Below are 18,317 nucleotides of genomic sequence, written 5' to 3'. Positions count from 1 at the left end.
AGACAAGTTACATCGTTTAAATACATTTAAAAATACAACATTAAATATACTAAATATAAATATAGGATTGAGCTGTTAGTCATACACCCTTGCTTTCTATTTTGGGTGGCTTTCAAGTCTTTATTTCCCTGTGGTATGTTGTGGGCAGAACATATCATACGGAAAGCGGGATTGGACCAAGATGAAGGAGGTGTTTAAATTGGAGGGAGAAACATCAATAATTTAAGATATGCAGATGATACCATACTCTCAGCAGAAACCAGTAATGATTTGAAACGAATGCTGATTATTTATTTATTTATTGCACTTGTATACCGCCCCATAGCCGAAGTTCTCTGGGCGGTTTACAGTGATCAAAAACATTAAAACAAATATACAATTTAAAACACATATTTTAAAAACAATTTAAAACACAATTTTAAAATTTAAAACAATATAAAAACAATTTAAAACTGATGAAAGTTACAGAGGAAAGCACAAAAGCAGGACTACAGCTGAACGTCAAGAAGACTAAAGTAATGACAACAGAAGATTTATGTAGCTTTACAGTTGACAATGAGGACATTGAACTTGTCAAGAATTATCAATACCTCGGCACAGTCATTAACCAAAATGGAGACAATAGTCAAGAAATCAGAAGAAGGCTAGGACTGGGGAGGGCAGCTGTGAGAGAACTGGAAAAGGTCCTCAAATGCAAAGATGTATCACATAAGGCACATAACAACAACAACAATGTTGTGAGCTGCTTAGGATTCTATTTAACACACAAAGACTTTTGTGGTTTGCAATGACAGCTGCACTGAGAGTAGAACTTTCAGGCAAGGGAAAAAAGCTTCCAATTATCACCTAATTTGACCTTTGATTTACTCAGTAAGTATGCAAATAAATCTAAGACTGGAGCTAGTGATAGAGTTATTTTGGGAGAAGTGATCTTGCAGACAAGCAAGGAGTAAATTTAGTAAAACCAACCCACATGGTTAAGTATGTCAGCCAGGCCTTACATGAAAAAGGAAAACAAAAATAATAATGAAAACAATTAATCAGAGCAGCTGGCAAGACTATTATTTTTAGGACCTTCTTAAGTTAGTTTATTTAAAATACTGGGGCTAAACCCTGATAAAACCTTTTTTTTAAAAAGCTCAAAACTCTTTGATTGTGGGGAAAAAAGAGGAAAGCTGGCGTTTTCAGTATGAGAAACCAGAAGGGTACTCTCCCCCCACCGCATTTTAGATTTCTTTAAAGAAGTAAGAATAAGCAAGTCTCATGTTTCCTTATAAAGTCAACCTACCTAATTCTGTGAAGGAGCTATGTCCTACGGTGCTCTAGGGCTCGAGAATGGTTCATAAAACCACACCGTCCAGTTTGGATTAATTAATCTTGAGTAATTATTAATCCCTGATTCTGCGCTGCTAATGCTATCAGAATCCTCATAAAACACCCAACTACACAGAAAAAGGTGAGTCAAAGTCTACCAAAAGGGTGTGTTTGAAGTGGGGTTTTTCTAATATATGCACCTAACAAATTAATATGTAGATTCCCACTAAGCAACTAGATACAGGCTGAGTGTAGGCCATTTGACATCCCCCTCTAGGTGCTTCATTGTTGTGACCCCCACACCTCAAAAATTTGGGGAGTCTAAGTATTAATTACATTTTGACCTTAAGAGGGTGCAGTCATTAGGAAGCTGCGAGATTAACCCTTTCCCTTTAGTCTGAACAGAAAAAAGCGGTTTGAGGGCTCATATTTATTTATTTATTAAATTTATTAGTCGCCCATCTGGCTGGTTGTCCAGCCACTCTGGGCGACATACAAGATAAAAAAAACAATACATTAAAATGTTAAAATTTAAAACCATAACCGTAAAAACCTAACCCACCCCAAAAGCCTGCCTGAAGAGCCAGGTCTTCAAGGCCCGGCAGAAGCTCATCATAGAAGGGGCATGGCGGAGATCATTTGGGAGAGATCATATAAGGTAAGCAGTGTGAACCTTTAAACTCTATCGCGATGAGAAAAGTTTCCTCTTTAATCCGAAATTCATCTGAATCGTGCCTTTTCTCTAAGGGGCTTAAGGCAGTTCCCTCCCTATCCCATTTTTTTCCTCACAACAATCTTGTGAGGCAGTGCAGGCTGCTGAGAGATGACCGGCTGAAAGCCATCTAGTGAGCTTTTTTGGCCGAGTGTGGTGCGGAGTTGAATCTCGGTTCTAGTCTGACAAATACAACTATCCGGTGAACAACCCAGCAGAGCGGAGCAGATACGACGGGGGTATTGTCGGCGCCCTTGTATTTTCGTATTAGCAGGTGCGATTTTTGCCTGTGCTCCATTACCCTCGTAGTCGGTGTAACGTGGGAAGCGAGAGAAAGAAACGGGCTGCCTCCTGAAACCTCTTCTCCGCTCCCAACGGTCTCGTAGTAGCCCTGCTGGCTCAGGATCTCTCTCTAGCTTCCAGTCTCGAGAAAAGGTGAAAGGCAACCCCTGTGACGCCCGACAGCTTAACCCGCCCGTAGCTCCCAATCGCACTGCGTGAGCGTTGACGAGGCGGAGTTAGGCTCACGCGTGGCCGACAGATGGGAGGGGAAGCGCGGCGGCATGATCGGGACCTTGTTGTGTTACGTGCTGCTGCCTGTGGCGCGGCTCCTGCACGCTTTACGAGGTAACCCCCACCCCCGTCCGTTTTCTTCTCTGCCTCTTTCCCGCCGCCGCCGCCTCAGAAGGGACATCTTCGGGGTCGGCCCCTTCCCAGGGCGGAATGAGACGGCGCACCCACGTAGACCGGCCGAGAGGCACACACGCTTACCCGGGTTTTCCCGCCGACCGGGGGAGGCCGCTTGCCAGTCAGCTGAGGCTCCGGCCTGGCCCCAAGGGAGCTGGGCGGGTGGCCCAAGTCTGACAGGAGTCCCCCAGAGAGTGTAAACACTCGCTCCCCCGCCGCAGATCCCTGCCCAGCCCGGGCACCCCCCACCGCCGTTCGCAATGTGTTCATAAAGTCTCCCTCCTCTCCCTTTGAGGGAGTTGGTAACAAATCTGTCCCGATGCTCATAGTGGGGAGCCTTTTTCAGCCAGACGGCCACTTTCCCACACGGGCAACTTTCGGGGGCGGGGAGGGAGAATACGCCGGTGGTGGCCCGGGCCTGAGGCAAAAGTGGGTGGAGCAATGCATGTAAACCTACAATAGGCCAGCTTCTGCACACATTCCTCCCTGTTCTCCCGCGTGCAAACAATATCACCGCCACACTCAAAGAGGGTGTGTGAAGTAAGGCCAGTGACGGGGTGTGGCCTGCGGAGAACCCCAAGGGGCAGACAGAGAGGCCCGGAGAGCTGCATTTGGCCCTCAGCCCAGAAGTTCCCCACCCTCGCTTAAACTCATTCCTGCTGTAAGAGCTGGCGGCGGAGAGAATAAAAAGGCAGGTGGGTTGGAGAGAAGTAGGCAAATGCACGGGGCTGGTGTAAAATAAAACATATAGGGCTCTTGCACTGTTGAAAACTGTTCACATTTTTAGTGTAAGCCTTGTAAGGTAGGTCAGTATTACTCTCTCCATATTAGAGATGGGGGACTGAGAGTGAATGAGAATGCTGTTTTGGATTTCTGAGTGGCCTTACCCATTCTGGGGTAACCTTTCCTACTTTTTTTTCTGAGGAGAGTCGGAGGTATCCGTATCGGACTGTTTCTAATCAGTGGGGTGCTTCTGACTCCATATGTGTCAAATTTTAATTTTGTATGTGGCCTTGGAAGCACCTTGATCATTTTGGAGCACAGTCTCTCCCCCCCCCCCCGTTGAGGGAGAGGGATGTAAATGTCCCATTTCAGAATTTTCTAGTAATTAAATGCTTTGGACTGCAGGTGGACCCCAGTACATCAGAAAGTACTCTGGTTAGAATCATGACTCCAGGGGAAGTTTTTAAGCCTTTCCCCTGTACTGTTTTCTTGATTAAGATTGCACTCCCCTTCTGATCTGAAGCCAGCATTTGCCTTGTATAGATATCGGCCAGATAGCATAGCTGAAGACTTTGCATTCTGTACTACTTCATTCTGTTCCATTTTTTAAATACTAGTTCATGGGGTAATTCAATTTCTATTGCTAAACTTTTGTATTTTGTATTTGGCAATGCCTCCTGATCTGATCAGAAAATTTTGGAAATGAATGTCAGTTAATGTTGCCAATGATGGAAAATCATTGATGTTTCAAGATCAGCTACATTGATTGAGGAAAGTCTTGATATTGCTGAGCCCAGATGTTCAAAATCATTAACCCACAACATTAGTATAGAATTGCTTTAGACAAGCATAGAAAACAGTGGCATGGACTGCTTGTTTTGTTGTTCAGGGGGAGGGCCATAGGTCAGTGATAGAGCATCTGCTTTTCATGCAGAAGGTCATGAGGTTAATCTTCGGCATCTCAGGGACTCCTTAATGAAACTCTTGAGAGCCACTGCCAGTCAGCGCAGACAGTAATGGGCTAGATGGACCATTTGGTTCAACTCAGTATAAGGCAGCTTCTGATGCTCCTGCGTTGTGTTTCTTTTTCTTGGGGTTTGTAATAGCTGGTTTGCCCTACTTTGCCAATCTTTTTGCGGGCACCCTCTGAATTGCCCTATTATTAACGCTGTTGAATTTAAATAATTTTGTTGCACCTAATTTTGCTACTCTTGGGAAGCAAGCTAGTCTTAATTAGCATCTTATGTTGATTTATTTGGGCAGATGCTTTCTTTACATGTCGAAAGAACGTGCTTCTGGCGAAGAGAACAACCACCCATATAGATGGCCTTTCTGTTCCCATCAGTGGGAAGCCTGTCTCAGAGGAGCAGCAAGCCCTGTTGCAGCAGTGGCTGGAGGAAGGTGCTGGTGAGCTGCACACCAACGAGAGTGCTTCGGAACCAGAGAAGGTGTCAGCTATTTCAGATGCTGAGTGGATGAAAGGCCCAGAACTACTGATGACAAGCTTAAGCAATCTGAATGTGTCACCACAGTCTGGTAGCCAAGAGCAGCAGCAGCCACCTATGGTCCAGACTGAAGTGTCTCCTGGACTACAGGAGTTTGTAGAAGCTACAGTGGCAAGTTTACCTGCAGAGGGAAGAGAGGCTTTGGGGGACAATGCTCTATGGGCAGCAGTAAGGACGCAGGCTGATCCTCAGATAATTGAAGCTGCTCCGCTGTCTACTGAAGTGTGGATTGAAGACCCTGCTGTGTTAGCCTGGAGTCCTGCACAGGAGACTGAAGTGGTGCCAACAGAGGGAGCAGTGTGGCCTTTCCAGAATGCGGGTCAGTTCCAACCACTCCCACTAGAGATACCTTATCATGGTGAGTGTAACCATCTTGTATTTCATCTTGTGATTTTGACTCTGCTTTGACAGAACAAAACTTGCCAATATAATATGACTGCATGATCTCTGTCATGTGTGTAGCTTTGTCAGAGCTGAAAAACACCAGTCTAATCTTTCCTTGGAATCCTTCAAAGTTACCTAGGCAGCTTAATCCAGTGCCGAACTCCTTTGATGTTTGGAGCCTTTTTTTAGTTTACTTGAATATGTATTTTTAGCTCTAGAAGTGTCCAGAATTACAGCCATAAAGCATAGACAGGAGCTTTTCTGATCAGCTGCCATTGGACAGGTATAGCAAAATAGTTAAAGTAAGTTCCTGAGGAGTATCATCGTCTGTGGAATGGATGGCACTTTACAGTACAGTTGTAAGGAAAGGAATCCAGATGCATGTTTGATACTTGTTAGCCCATTGCCAAAATGGTAGTTCATAAATACATTTAATTCCAGAAGAGTAGCCATGTTAGTCTGTTGCAGTAAAAATGCATCTCATATTTGAAAGTTCATCTTGCCCCTTGTATACCCAGTCGATCACTGTGCTCTGCAGATGAGGGCCTCCTGCAGATACCATCTCATCAGGAGGTCCATTCCACACAACATAGGAAGCGGATCTTTAGTTTTGTGGCACCTACCCTTTGGAATTCCCTCCCCTTAAATATTAGTCAGGTACCATCTCTGTTATCTTTTTGGCACCTACTGAAGACCTTCCTCTTTCAACAAGCCTTTTAAGTAGAGACCTTATTCCAGTTTGTGTCTGTTTTGGAATTGCTTTTTAAGATGCATTTAAATATATATTTTTGAAATATGTTTTTAAGATGTTTGGTTTTTGAGATTTTAAGCTGTTTTTAGTATTTGTTTGTTTGTTTGCTGCCCTGGACTCCTTCTGTGAGGAGGGGCAGGATAGAAATTTAATAAATAATAATAATAATCTCATGAAGTAGGCTTTTGTCTGTAAAGTACAACAGTGCATCTGTTAATAATTGTTGTAAACCGCCCAGAGAGCTTCGGCTATGGGGCGGTATACAAATGCAATAATAAATAAATAAATCTTTTAAGATGGTACCATCATCACTTGGTTGCTTTTTTGGGGGGGGAATTACCCATTGGTCGCCTGTCAGTCTCTGCCTGGCCAGTACTTAATGAAGGAAAGCAATATGAATAATCTATCTGAATGATTATGGTACAGTTCAGAATTCTTTAAGAAATGAGGGAATGATAAATCTTCAATTTCCTGCATAGCAGAGGTAACTTAGGGCCAAACTAGATATGGCATTAAATGCCTCTTTGCATTTAACATACACTTTAAAATAGTAAATAGTAACTGCTAAAGGCTGATAATTATGGGGATCACAACTTGGGGAGGTGGATTTAACACTTTTATCCCCTGCTTTGGTCCTAATGAAAATTTTTCCTCTGAAGCTCCTATTTACATTTAGAGGAGAAGCCTCATTGGTGCCATTTGCATTAAAATGTGCATGTTAAATGCAAGACCACATTTAACATAATGTCTGATTTGGCCCTTGGGGTCCAACTAGTATTGATGTTAGAGATCTGTGATCAGGATCTCCCACTTTTTTTTTAGTTAAAAGCACTGGTTGGGGCTTTTGGATTGGGCTGGGACTGTGGCACTGGGGGAAGGGGGTTTAAACCTTTTTCCCATGCAGTCCCTGTACCTTAATCCCCTCTCCTGAGTTGCTATTTGTCCTGGAAACAAACATGAGTACCAAACAGACATTTCCAGCATAGATCTAATCTTTGTTTTCCTCTCTTTGATGTTATGCAGAAATTCTGTGGAGGGACTGGGAAGATCTTTCTGCTCAGACTTGCATCCCAGAGCTTGGCTCAGAGACTGGGTTTTTATTTGAATTCAGAGTCATGTCATATAACATTCTGGCTCAGGACCTGATAGAACAGAGCCCTCATCTTTACATGCATTGTCATCCAGACATTATGAACTGGAGCTATCGCTTTACAAATCTCTTACAGGAAATCCAGCACTGGGATCCTGATGTGAGTATAATTTGGATCCATGTGTATTAGGCACTGTATAAGTTGGAGATGAGAGAAGAAGATCCAAAGTGTATCATTCCTAGCTAGTGTCTGATAATGGGGTTCTCTCACATGTAGCTCATTGTGCACCTGACTTTTAGTCTGGGATATCTGTGAGTTTCCTAATTTGAAGGTACACCTATCAAGGGACACTGAGATCTTTCTGGCTTTTAGGTAGCAATGGCTGTGAAGCTGTGGGCATCTCCACTTTTAGTCTCTCATCTCTTAACTTCTTGCACCCCCTCTTCCTATTTTGGGTAATGTTGTTTGTGTACATAGCTGAATGCTGTCCCAAAGGATACTGCATTTGTACCAAGGGGAAATTGTGACAGGGAACATATTCAGTCAGAAATAGCTATAACGAGGGTAAAAGTTTTTGTGGTTCTGTCTTGGAAGGGCAGTTTCTAAGTGTGCTTTATGTCTCCTTCCAGATTCTCTGTCTCCAAGAAGTCCAGGAGAATCACTATTGGGAGCAGCTGCAACCAACACTTATGATGATGGGTATAACTCATTTTTGAAACTAGCTGAGGAACGCTCCTCTTTATTCCTCCAAGCACTGCTATGTTTCTTCACAGTATTAGCAGCCAAATTTTTTCAAATATGATTTGCTTTACCCATGAATTTGATAGAAGACATGGTTGCGTGGAAGTTGGAGCTTCTCTATTATCTTTAAAGCCCTCTTGCGATATTGCCAATTAGAGAGGAGGTAGTTCACAGCCTTGTTCTGCCTGTCTCCCATAGCTTTCTGAGTGGGCTTGTGGTCTCAAAGTAGATATACGTAGGAGCAAAGTAGACATACATAGGAGAGATACATAATCATTTCCCAATTTGGGGGAGACATGAGTACCAATAACTTTCCTCCCCACTTGGGGAAAAACAAGTAGGGGAAACTAATTTTGAGCAGAAAAACTTTCACAGGCAAAAGGTTTAAGTGGACCTTGTCATTTCTGTGCTCAAACTGGCAACTTTTGCAGCTGCTTAAAAAATGAAAAACTGCCTGATTTCTGGATGGCCCTTTCCGGTACCAGAGTAGGGAACCTGCAACCCAGATATGGCTGTCTGCCTTCCTGAACCTGTTTCAACTCCTGTGGTAGTTGGATCTGTCTGCCTTTACTTAGTTTCCCAAAGATAGCAGGAGAAACATTTATTGGCTGGTCATTATAAAAAAAGAGGTCATAAACGTAGGATCTGTATATTATTTCATCTTGCTTACAAAGATTTGCAGCCTAATCCTATCCAGATTTACTTGTAGTTCAATGGGGCTTATTGTCATGTATGTCTTCGGGTTGCAGCCTTAAGTTCCTGGGTTGTTTAAATTGATCTGATGAGGCCTTTTGTTTTTGGCTAGGCTTTGCCTGCATCTACAAGCGGCGGACAGGAAGAAAGACAGATGGTTGTGCTATCTGCTACAAGCAGAGCAAGTTCCAGTTGATCAGTACTAGTCCTGTTGAATATTTTCGGCCTGGCTTGGACATCCTCAACAGGGACAATGTGGGTCTAGTATTACTGCTACAGCCCTTATTCCCCGAGAACCTGGGAGATAAGTCAGTCAGACCCTTGTGTGTGGCAAACACACATGTGTTGTACAATCCCCGTCGGGGAGATATCAAACTGGCTCAGATGGCTCTGCTCCTGGCTGAGGTAGACAAGACTGCAAAAATGGCTGATGGCAGTTACTGCCCTATTATCTTATGTGGGGACCTGAACTCTGTGCCTGACTCGCCACTGTACAAGTTCATCCGGAATGGCCAATTATACTACCATGGAATGCCAGCCTGGAAGGTAAGCATAGAAAGGGGATAGTCAGCAACAACTCTTGGCTCAGTTTAAAATGTATCATACTTTTTTCTCTGTGGACTTGGCAGCTCCTGAGACTACTATTTACTTTATTTATACCACCGTATTGCCTTTGGAGGGCTTTGATCAGTTCACTCAGATAAATTGAATGGGTTAATTTCACCTGTCCATCATTGTATTCAGATCATAATGAGCTGCAGGATGAAGTGCAAACTAGAATCTAGTACACTATGAACTATGTCTGCATGGCAACTTCCTGCATTGTTGCTTTTGTACATCAGCACAAAACACGAAAAAGCAGCAGTGGACAAAGCTGGCACAAAAATATAAAAGTATTGAGATCAAAACTTATCAGCAAGTTACTTCAAAACAAAGTTTAAACAGAAGTACTTTCAACTTAAAACAAACTTTTTTTTCAATCCAGCTGCCCAAGGTACTCTGTTCTGTCTTTTGATAATAATAAATAAACCTTGTGAAAAGCAGAAAGCCAGACATTTTTCTATATTGAAAATGTGAAATCTGTTGTGCAAACTGCACAACCTGTGTTGGTTCGGCAGTATGGTCAGGCAGGGGAGCAGGATATGTGAAACCTATTGGCATGTGGACTGCAGGATATGGGTGTTCATTACTGGCTTCTAATTTTTTTCTGTCCTTGAGACAAATGCACATTTGTTTCTGTATTACCACTGGCTGCAAAGCTTGATTACTAGCATCCTTGATTGGCCAGGTGCTTGCAGGCAGGAGCTTAATATTGTAAACGGTGTTGGCAACAGGTTTTTTTTTTAATGTATTGGATTTTCCCTGGAAAGGGTAAATCCAGATTAAATGGGGGTATGTATGTCTGCCTGCGTGTGCATCTACTGTAAATTTCGCTATATTTGAGAAGACTTTGTGCTTCAAACTACTTCTGCATGTATTTGTGTTCTGCTGTTATAGGTGTCTGGACAAGAAGAGTTCTATCAGAACCCACACCAGCGGAAACTGCTGACTCCTCTCTGGCCCAGCTGTGTGGGGATAACAGACAGCTGCCAGTATGCCAGTCTTTGTCAAAGCAAGAAGTCAGGTGAGCTTCATGATGGAAATGAGGGCAAGTGTTGCATTGTCAGAATGCATATATTTTTATAGTCTTGAGATCCTCAGGCTGGCTAATACAATGTTGGCGGTTAGCGATCACCATGTTTTTAAGAATTAAATACCAGGCACAGGCAGGCTGGGTGGGATTTTTATGAAGATTGTTGCTCCAATAGGATTCCCCCCCCAATGCTAATTTCCACAAGATAGGGGGATTTCCCAGAGATTTTGGTGGGGGAGGAAAGATTTATACCTCCCCAGGTTCTGTGATCTTGATGACCATTCCTCCCCCCACAAACAAATGTTTGGTGTTTAATTTATATATGATTAGGAGTTATATTGTTAACTTTACGTATAGTTAGGCCCTGACTTTCAGCCTTTCAGAATTTCCTTCTTTTTGTTTATAAGAGTATGTATATACTACCAACTCATGGCACTCTGCAATAAAAGAATTAAAACATAAGTTTATATATCATATAATACAGAACAAATGACCAACACCGAATCAAATTAATTCTGTGGAAAAGCTTGGCAAAACAAATGTTTTCAGCAGGCGACAAAATATCAAAAATGCCCCTTCAATGAGAACTTGGCTTTTGAAATTGCATTCTGAGAGTGGTATGGATGCAGCATGAACTTGTGTCTCCACCTTGTACAAATAACAGAAATTGTGTTAAAATGATCAAGCACACCTTACATGCTTAATTTTATTTCCCTCCTTTGATCTGTTTTTCTCCCTGTAGACAGGCAAAAATACAGCCGTGACTTCCTGCTTCAGTTCCGTTACTGTGATGCTGCGTGTGAGCGACCTCCAGATTTGATCCTATTGGAAGGGGTGACAGATGCCATGCCAGGTACACCTTTTTTCCTCACTTTGTTCTGTAACTATGATATACCTCATTGTAGGAGATCTTTTAATAGTGAATGGTTTGAGATACCCCAGGTGTTCACAGGTTGGCTAAAACATCACATACTTCCCTTGGTCCCTGTGGACCTCGTAAGGGATTTGCAGGAGCCCTTGTGGTCCAAGAAGGGTATCAAATTATGATGACATTTTCCCAGCTCTTTGAAATCTGTCTCCCACAATCTTCTGATTTAAAGATACATGAGGAATTCTCTCCAGAGGACACCCTGTGGTGGTTTAGTAATTGTAGGTCCTTATGTACTGACAGCAAATGATGGGATTCAAAGCATAAAAAAATGAATTCCGTAAGCTTCAGGGTCTGTGTTTTGCAAACAGCAATCAGCTCTCCACGCCATGTGGCAAATTACTTTGAAATGGTTACAAAAGCAGCTTGTGTGATATATCATGAAAGTCTGCTGTTATAAGAAAAAGTCATCAACTCCACTATATATGGGCAAGCCTTTGGGCATTCCTATAGTGGTTCTTTTGATGTTGGGCCAAATCTATTACTTGAACAGCAGCCCATTTACTTACCATTTGAGCCTTAATGTTTTTATCTTGTTCCTGTTGGCATACAAGCTGCCTAATCCAGTTCTGCAGGTGACAAAGCAGACATGGCCCATTTCTAACTGGGGTAGATATTCTCACCTCTGATAATCTCTGTATGCATAGCTGTTGCTTGGATTTGCCCAGCAAGAATTGGAGGCTCTGCCAACATCTTGGATGAAATCATCACAGTAGTTTTGCATTCAACACTGGAACCTTGACCTGCTCCACAGACTGTACCATTTTTTCACTTGGCCTGACAATGTGGAATTTGGGGGCAACAATTCTGTTGATTGGGGAAGGGCCATAGCTCAGTGGCAGAGCATTTGCCTTGCATGCAGAAGGTCCAAGGTTCAATCCCCAGCATCTCCAGGTAGGGCTGAGACAGACTCCTGCCTGAAGCCCTGGAGAGATGCTGCCAGTCAGTGTAGACAAGACTGAGCTAGATGGACTGATGGTCTGATTCAGTATAAGGCGGCTTCCTGTGTTCCTATGGTCGCTTCTTGTGAGTTTGATCCCAAATACTGCATGTTCAGTGGTGTATCTGATTGGGCTTTTCTTTATTGCATTGCAGACTGCCCTGCACATTGGCCTAAGGAGCTCACTGTAGTGAACAACACTGATCCAGAACTCTTTTGTTCAAGGTAAACTGAAGGGGAAGGGTGTTGGGTCCTGTGAATGAGGCAAGTCCCTAACCAGAAACATAGGACAACTAGCAGATAAGAATGCTTGTCTTGAGAGCAAACTGGAGTCAGCTTTGGCTGACAGGGATTGTAAGATCTCAGCCACAAAGCTCACATTGGAGCATAGGAGCTGCTAATGGTAGATGGAGTTTTCTCCAAGGAAAGGGGGTTGCCTGAGGCAGATGTTTATGAGTGAAACTCTTCTCCAACTGTCATTACTCTCTGGGTCACAGGAGGGAGTTTTTCTTTTGTTACAGCAGGGGTGGGGAACCTTTTTGGCTCCATGGGCCAGGTCCTTATCAGGATCTGTCCTGTGGGCCAAATGTGAGACATGGGCAGGACCATCTACCTGTCAATCACCTGACATCACAATTGACATCAGGCTTTTTTGTCCTTTGAAGTCCCAAAGTCTGAACTTCAAAGCACATAGCAGGCAGAAAGGTGCTGCTAAAAGCTAGGGGAAAACCTTGCTTTTAGCAGCACCTTGCTGCCTGCTACATACTTTGAAAGCACAGTGAATCTAAGCAGTTTGGGTGTGCAAGGGAATTCTCTGTGGAGAGCTCTTGCACACAACTGGACCAAGCAGGATTACACTACCCTCAGGGGAGGGAGGGAGGGAAATCCTGCTTTGCATGGGATTCCTGCCTTCCACAGCACTTCAAAGGCTCCCAACAACCAGCTGGTAGTCAGGCAGTTTGGAAACTGCAAGTGGGCTTTGGCCGAGCCCCATACTTTTGGCCAAACCCCACACTTATCTGTATGATATCAGGTGTAGGGCAGGCGTACATGGCTTGCCCAAAACTGCCTTGTGGGCCAAGTGGGGAAGCTTGATGAACCATGATTGGTCTGCAGGCTGGAGGTTCCCTATTCTTGTGTTACAGTAAAATAAAATGCCGACCTGGGCTCCTGCTGGGAGGAAGGGCAGGATATAAATCAAATAAATAAATAAATAATGAATAAAATGAGACCAACCAGAGGTGGGCTAAGTGAGAAATTCTCTTGAAACTAAATTGGAGATATAAGGTAAGAGATGTGCCAGTTTAGTGTGGCATCCAATGAAGCCTACATAAGTCTGGTCTCACCTGAGTCTTAGCAAAATTGAGGGCTCTTAACAATGTTACAGACTCCCCTTGAAATTTGTCATTTCTCAGATAGGGTGCTGTAGTCACATTAAGGGCACTCCCCCGCCCCCCATTATACAGTAGTAGCGAAGCAAATGTCTGTGGAAAGCAGCACACATTTATTGGTGCTTTTGATGGTAATGATAACACGTCAGAGACTTGTGCAAATAACTCTGCTGGAATAGTCTGAAGCTCTGGATTCTGGATGGAAGCAGATTTGTATGTCCCATTTTTCTGACTTCTCACATCCAAATTAAACATTACATTAAATACATCTTTGCATTCAACATGCACAATGCCAGTAATGGGCAACTTCAAAGAAATAATGTTTGTCAGGATTGCAGCAGAGGAGGAAAGGGTTAAAATCCCTTTCCTCACAGTTTATCTAATGTATTTATTTAATGGCATTTGTATGCTGTCCCAGAACATCAATTTATCTGGATAGCAAATAACAAATAAGTAAGAAAACAGTTTATATACAAAAAAAGAGATATAGATGCCCAGGAACCCAGCAATTTGGTCTGTTCTGTGCTAAGTAAAGTATTTTAGAGGTGTGGTTTTTAGATGTTCTTAATTAATATGTTGTGATTATTGCATTTTAAGATGGTGTACATCATTCTGGACTCCTATGGGAGGACAGGTGCCATAGCAATATAATTAATAATGATAATTAATATTAGCAGTAGTGAAATAAGACATAAAAACCAAAGCCACAAAAATACAGCAAAACCAAAACTCATTATACTCCCAAAGTTAAAACACAGATTTAAAAATTGAGAGGCCTCAACTACATCAATTTTTCAAAAGGCTATGGTGAACAGAAATATATTTTCCTGGCACTAAAAGAGCATAAAGGTGAGCCTCTTTGGGAAGGCTGTTCCATAAATAGGGTGCCACTACAGAGGAGACACTTTCCCTAGTGGTTATCTGCCTCATTTCATTTGGCAGGGGCACTCAGAGCAGGCCGTCTGAAGAGGATTTCAAGCTATTCAGGGTTTAGAGGTTAAAACCAGCACTTTAAATTAGGCCTGAAAAATGGACTTGGAGCTGATGCAGCTGACAATGCACAGATGCAGTGTAGTCAAACTGCCCAGTCTCAGTTAATAATCTTGCGGTCCTGTTCTGAACCAACTGCAGTTTCTGCACGATAGTCTAAATGGGAAGTTACCAGACCGTGGGTAATTGTGGCTAAGCTATCTACATCTAGGTAAGATTGCACCTGTGTTCCTCCTCTCCAGTGACTGCTCTTTCCATTTTTTTAAAAAGGGCACATTTAACATTGCATCTCATTTGACCTTCAGTGGCTTCTGTAGATTTCTCAAGTATGGCAGCAGTGGGAATGGTCTGTGAATAGTAGTTGTGCTTTTAAAGGATGCTTTTCTTCCTCTTGACCTTATTAATTTAGTTTCATATCCTCTTCCCCTTGTTTTGGGGAAGGGGAGCTGTTAATCCTGTACAGGCATCCAGGCAGTATTCAGCATGACCTCAACCTGACTTCTGCGTACAGCCACTTCCTGCCTGAGAGAGGTCGCCCTGAGATTACAACCATGCCAATGGGTGTGGGGGCCACAGTTGATTACATCTTCTATTCAGCACATCCAATCAAGAATGATAATGAAGAATGTGAGTGTGACAAAACTCAAATCTCCTACGTAGCAGTCTGTCCACCTCAGCCTCATCCCTGTAATGGACCACTGGGTGTGGCAGATTACATAGTCATAAAATGTGTATCTCCTCCTATTTTCATTAGGGTATTGCTCTGCAGTGAATTGCAATAGTGACTGTATACCTGCTCTGCTTCTTATGGCTGTTCCTTGAATTATGACCTGAACAGCCTAGAGTGCTTTCTTGTTGTTTTTCCTGCTTATTGGATTCATGCTCTGACCTACCCCCTGCCTTGCCCTCCACAAACTCTTCCTCAGCAGGATCTTTTCTGCCATCTCTGATCTCAAGAAAGACGCTAATGTCCGTGTCCAGTGCTATCCACAATTTGTCACAGGGAGAAACTGTACTGAACATCTTCAGGCACTGTCTCATTGTCATCGCTCCCCCCCCCCCCAGCACACACTTTTGATTTGAAGTCTGAACCTTTAGGTGAGAGAGTAGAGCCAAGCCTGAAATGAAGCTTATACTTTCCAACATAGAAGCAAGTGGGCATATGCATGGTGAATACAACATGTTCTGGAAACATTCTTACTGTGTGACATACTCCTTATTTGGAGAAGTGCTGTAGTTCATTGGTAGAGCACATGCTTTGTATGCAATAGGTCTCAGGTTCAATCACTGGAATCTCCAGGTAGGGTTGGGAGAGACTCCTGCCTGAAAGCCACTTCCAGTCAGTGTTGGCATTACTGAGCTTAGATGGATCAGAGACTTGTTATAAGTCAGCCTTTTCCTCCTGTTCACTCCTGAGTGCTGAAAGATTTGGCAGGATGACCTGTATAGACATCTGGAATCTTGCAGTCAGGGAGGGATGGTGGTAGAAACAAATTGGTGATGATGTTGAGGGGCTGGGTAAGTGCCTGGGTTTATGCATTATCTGTCTATTGAAAATGTTTCTTGGGTGCCCATGAGAACTGTTAATATCAGTGTTTTTACTCTCTGACACTTTCATTGCAGTATCTCTGTGTGGTTGAGCTTATGCTTCCTTCTCTCTACATTGAGTGTGAGTGTGCATGTTCTGCATTTCTCTTACATGGAACTCTGATTCATTTTCAGGTCGCAGGATGTACCAAGATGGAGCCCTGAAGCTGCTTGGGCGCCTTTCCCTCCTCTCCGAAGACATCCTTTGGTCAGCAAATGGCTTGCCGAACCCTTTCTATTCATCTGATCACCTCTGTCTGCTGGCCAGCTTTGGCCTAGAGAACTCTGACTTCTGATCATGTGCCAGATCTCTAGGACTCTTGTTTGAATGGGAAAATCATGATGTTGAAGTTTGCATTCGCTATAGAAAAAAGCAAAAGCTATTTATCTTCCCCATCCTCTCCCTTGCCTCTTTGAGATGGCCTTTCCTCCCACACTTCTTTTTTATGAGGAAATAACCATTGAACTTACCCATAATACTGCAGTTCATCTCTGAACTTTGCTGCCAATTTATGGCTGTTGCACCATCTTTTTCTTTTTTTCTTTTAAAGTGCATCTTGCTAATAAATTAGCAGAATTCTGTATTTGGTCCCTCTGTGTGGCAAGTGTGCTTAGCCACCATCACCTAGAAATTAGGAGGGTTTGTCATTGTGCACCAGGAAGATCTTAGTTAGCAGGACAAGAGCTGATTTAAGCCTGAATATAATGTGAGTTTTCTTTTTCTTTCCACTGCAAGCAGCAGGGGATCCATACCCTTGTCTTTCTATTGCACTCAGGCCACAATGGTGCTGCTGGTTCTGATTTATGCAAGTGTGCAAAATGTAGGGTTGGTTTTTGGAGTGATGCTGCTGCTCATTACTTCCAGAGGTGGTGTTTGTTGACTGGCATGTTCTCTCTCTCTTCACTGCTTGGAAATGGAATCAAATCAACCTGTGTCAGCTGGCCATCCAAAAAGAGACTTTTCTATTGGGTACCCCGGTCAGAATTCAGTGCTGCATGAACATTTGGAAGCCTTCAGCTCATACTATAAAGGACTTTTATCTCTGCTCTAAGATCCTGCTTGGATTTTATTTTCAGGTTCTTCAGAAGGCTGGTTTTTTTCTTCTCTCTCCCATCAACTTGGAAATTTTTTATTGCCTCTGGTGACACTTAGAGTTGCAGAGAAGAAAGGATGGCTCAAACTTGGGAAAAACAAAACAGGAGCTGCTTTGTTTCTGTTACAGCTTGGAAGCTGCAGCATTGGATACCTCAACTGGGCCTGGCAGTCACTGCTCATAATTTTTTCCTTTATCATCAGTGGATTGTGAAAGGAGCATGTGGCTGCAGGGCTGTGGCCAGCCTCAGATAATCCACATCCTTTCCTTTATTCATGGATTCCACATGATTCCACATGATCTACTAAGGCTGCATGTGGGCCATGGGACAACTTTATTTTGGGAAAAAATGCATTGGGAGTTTTCAGTATTTTTAATGTTTTCTTAATATTAAAAAATAAAATTTTATAATTTCAGAAAAGTTGTAAGTTCAGCTGGTTGGAAGGGGTGGGTGGGAAAAAACTTAAGTGCTTTGTGAAGGCACAGGCATGGCCCTCTGGTGGACACAGTGGGGTAATGCTGCTGAGGCTGCACCCTGCTGTGGTGTCTCAAGGTTTTCTCCATGCTAGAAAAGTCTGTTTAAAACTATGAATGCTGAGCCTCTGGGGAATGATTACCTAACGGATCATAGGTGCTTTTTGTAGAATTTGGTTGATGGGCTTTTCACTTTGAAGAAATTCAACTTTCCAGCTCTTACAGCTACTTGAAAGTGTATGGGCAGTACCTAGTGAACACAGTGAGGAAGACTTTTTGTGGGTGGGGTGATGGGGCTTTCAGCACCCTGTAGCTGCTTGTCACTCCCCTCCCCTTTATATTTTCCAAGCAAAAGTAATTAAAATAAGCAAAAGCATGCAAAGTTGCTTAATCCATACTAGTTGCAGAATTTTGATTACACTTGGTAAAGGTTTTTAATACTGAGGGGTGTGTGTGTTACATATATAGTACAAGATATATGTGTGCTCTCAGTCTGCTGTCCTGGATCCACTTATGCCAGAGCAACTTTCATTGAACTCAGTGGGCCTTCTGAATTGCACTGTCAAGAGTGTGATTATAATAAATTATATAGAGCCTCTGTGAAGTTAAGGCAATTCAACTTACTAAAATTTGCCTATGATTCAAAAGCTTGAAATATAGGAGAACATTCATCTAAATT

The 18,317-nt window shown here is 43.0% G+C and overlaps 1 protein-coding gene across 1 annotated transcript; it reads left to right on the top strand.

Annotated features, from left to right (window-relative positions):
• The first annotated feature begins 2,439 nt into the window (after positions 1–2,439).
• ANGEL1 (angel homolog 1) lies at positions 2,440–17,585 on the top strand. Its single transcript, XM_061611819.1, has 10 exons — positions 2,440–2,653; positions 4,700–5,299; positions 7,100–7,326; positions 7,797–7,866; positions 8,714–9,147; positions 10,099–10,225; positions 10,977–11,087; positions 12,258–12,327; positions 14,947–15,110; positions 16,206–17,585. Exons 1-10 carry the CDS (start codon positions 2,590–2,592, stop codon positions 16,364–16,366), a joined length of 2,028 nt encoding a protein of 675 aa, XP_061467803.1. The 5' UTR covers positions 2,440–2,589; the 3' UTR covers positions 16,367–17,585.
• The last annotated feature ends 732 nt before the right edge of the window (positions 17,586–18,317 follow it).

The sequence above is a fragment of the Rhineura floridana genome, chromosome 2 (assembly GCF_030035675.1).
Source record: "Rhineura floridana isolate rRhiFlo1 chromosome 2, rRhiFlo1.hap2, whole genome shotgun sequence".
In the NCBI taxonomy this organism is placed as follows: domain Eukaryota; kingdom Metazoa; phylum Chordata; class Lepidosauria; order Squamata; family Rhineuridae; genus Rhineura; species Rhineura floridana.
This window is presented reverse-complemented; position numbering and strand designations above follow the sequence as displayed.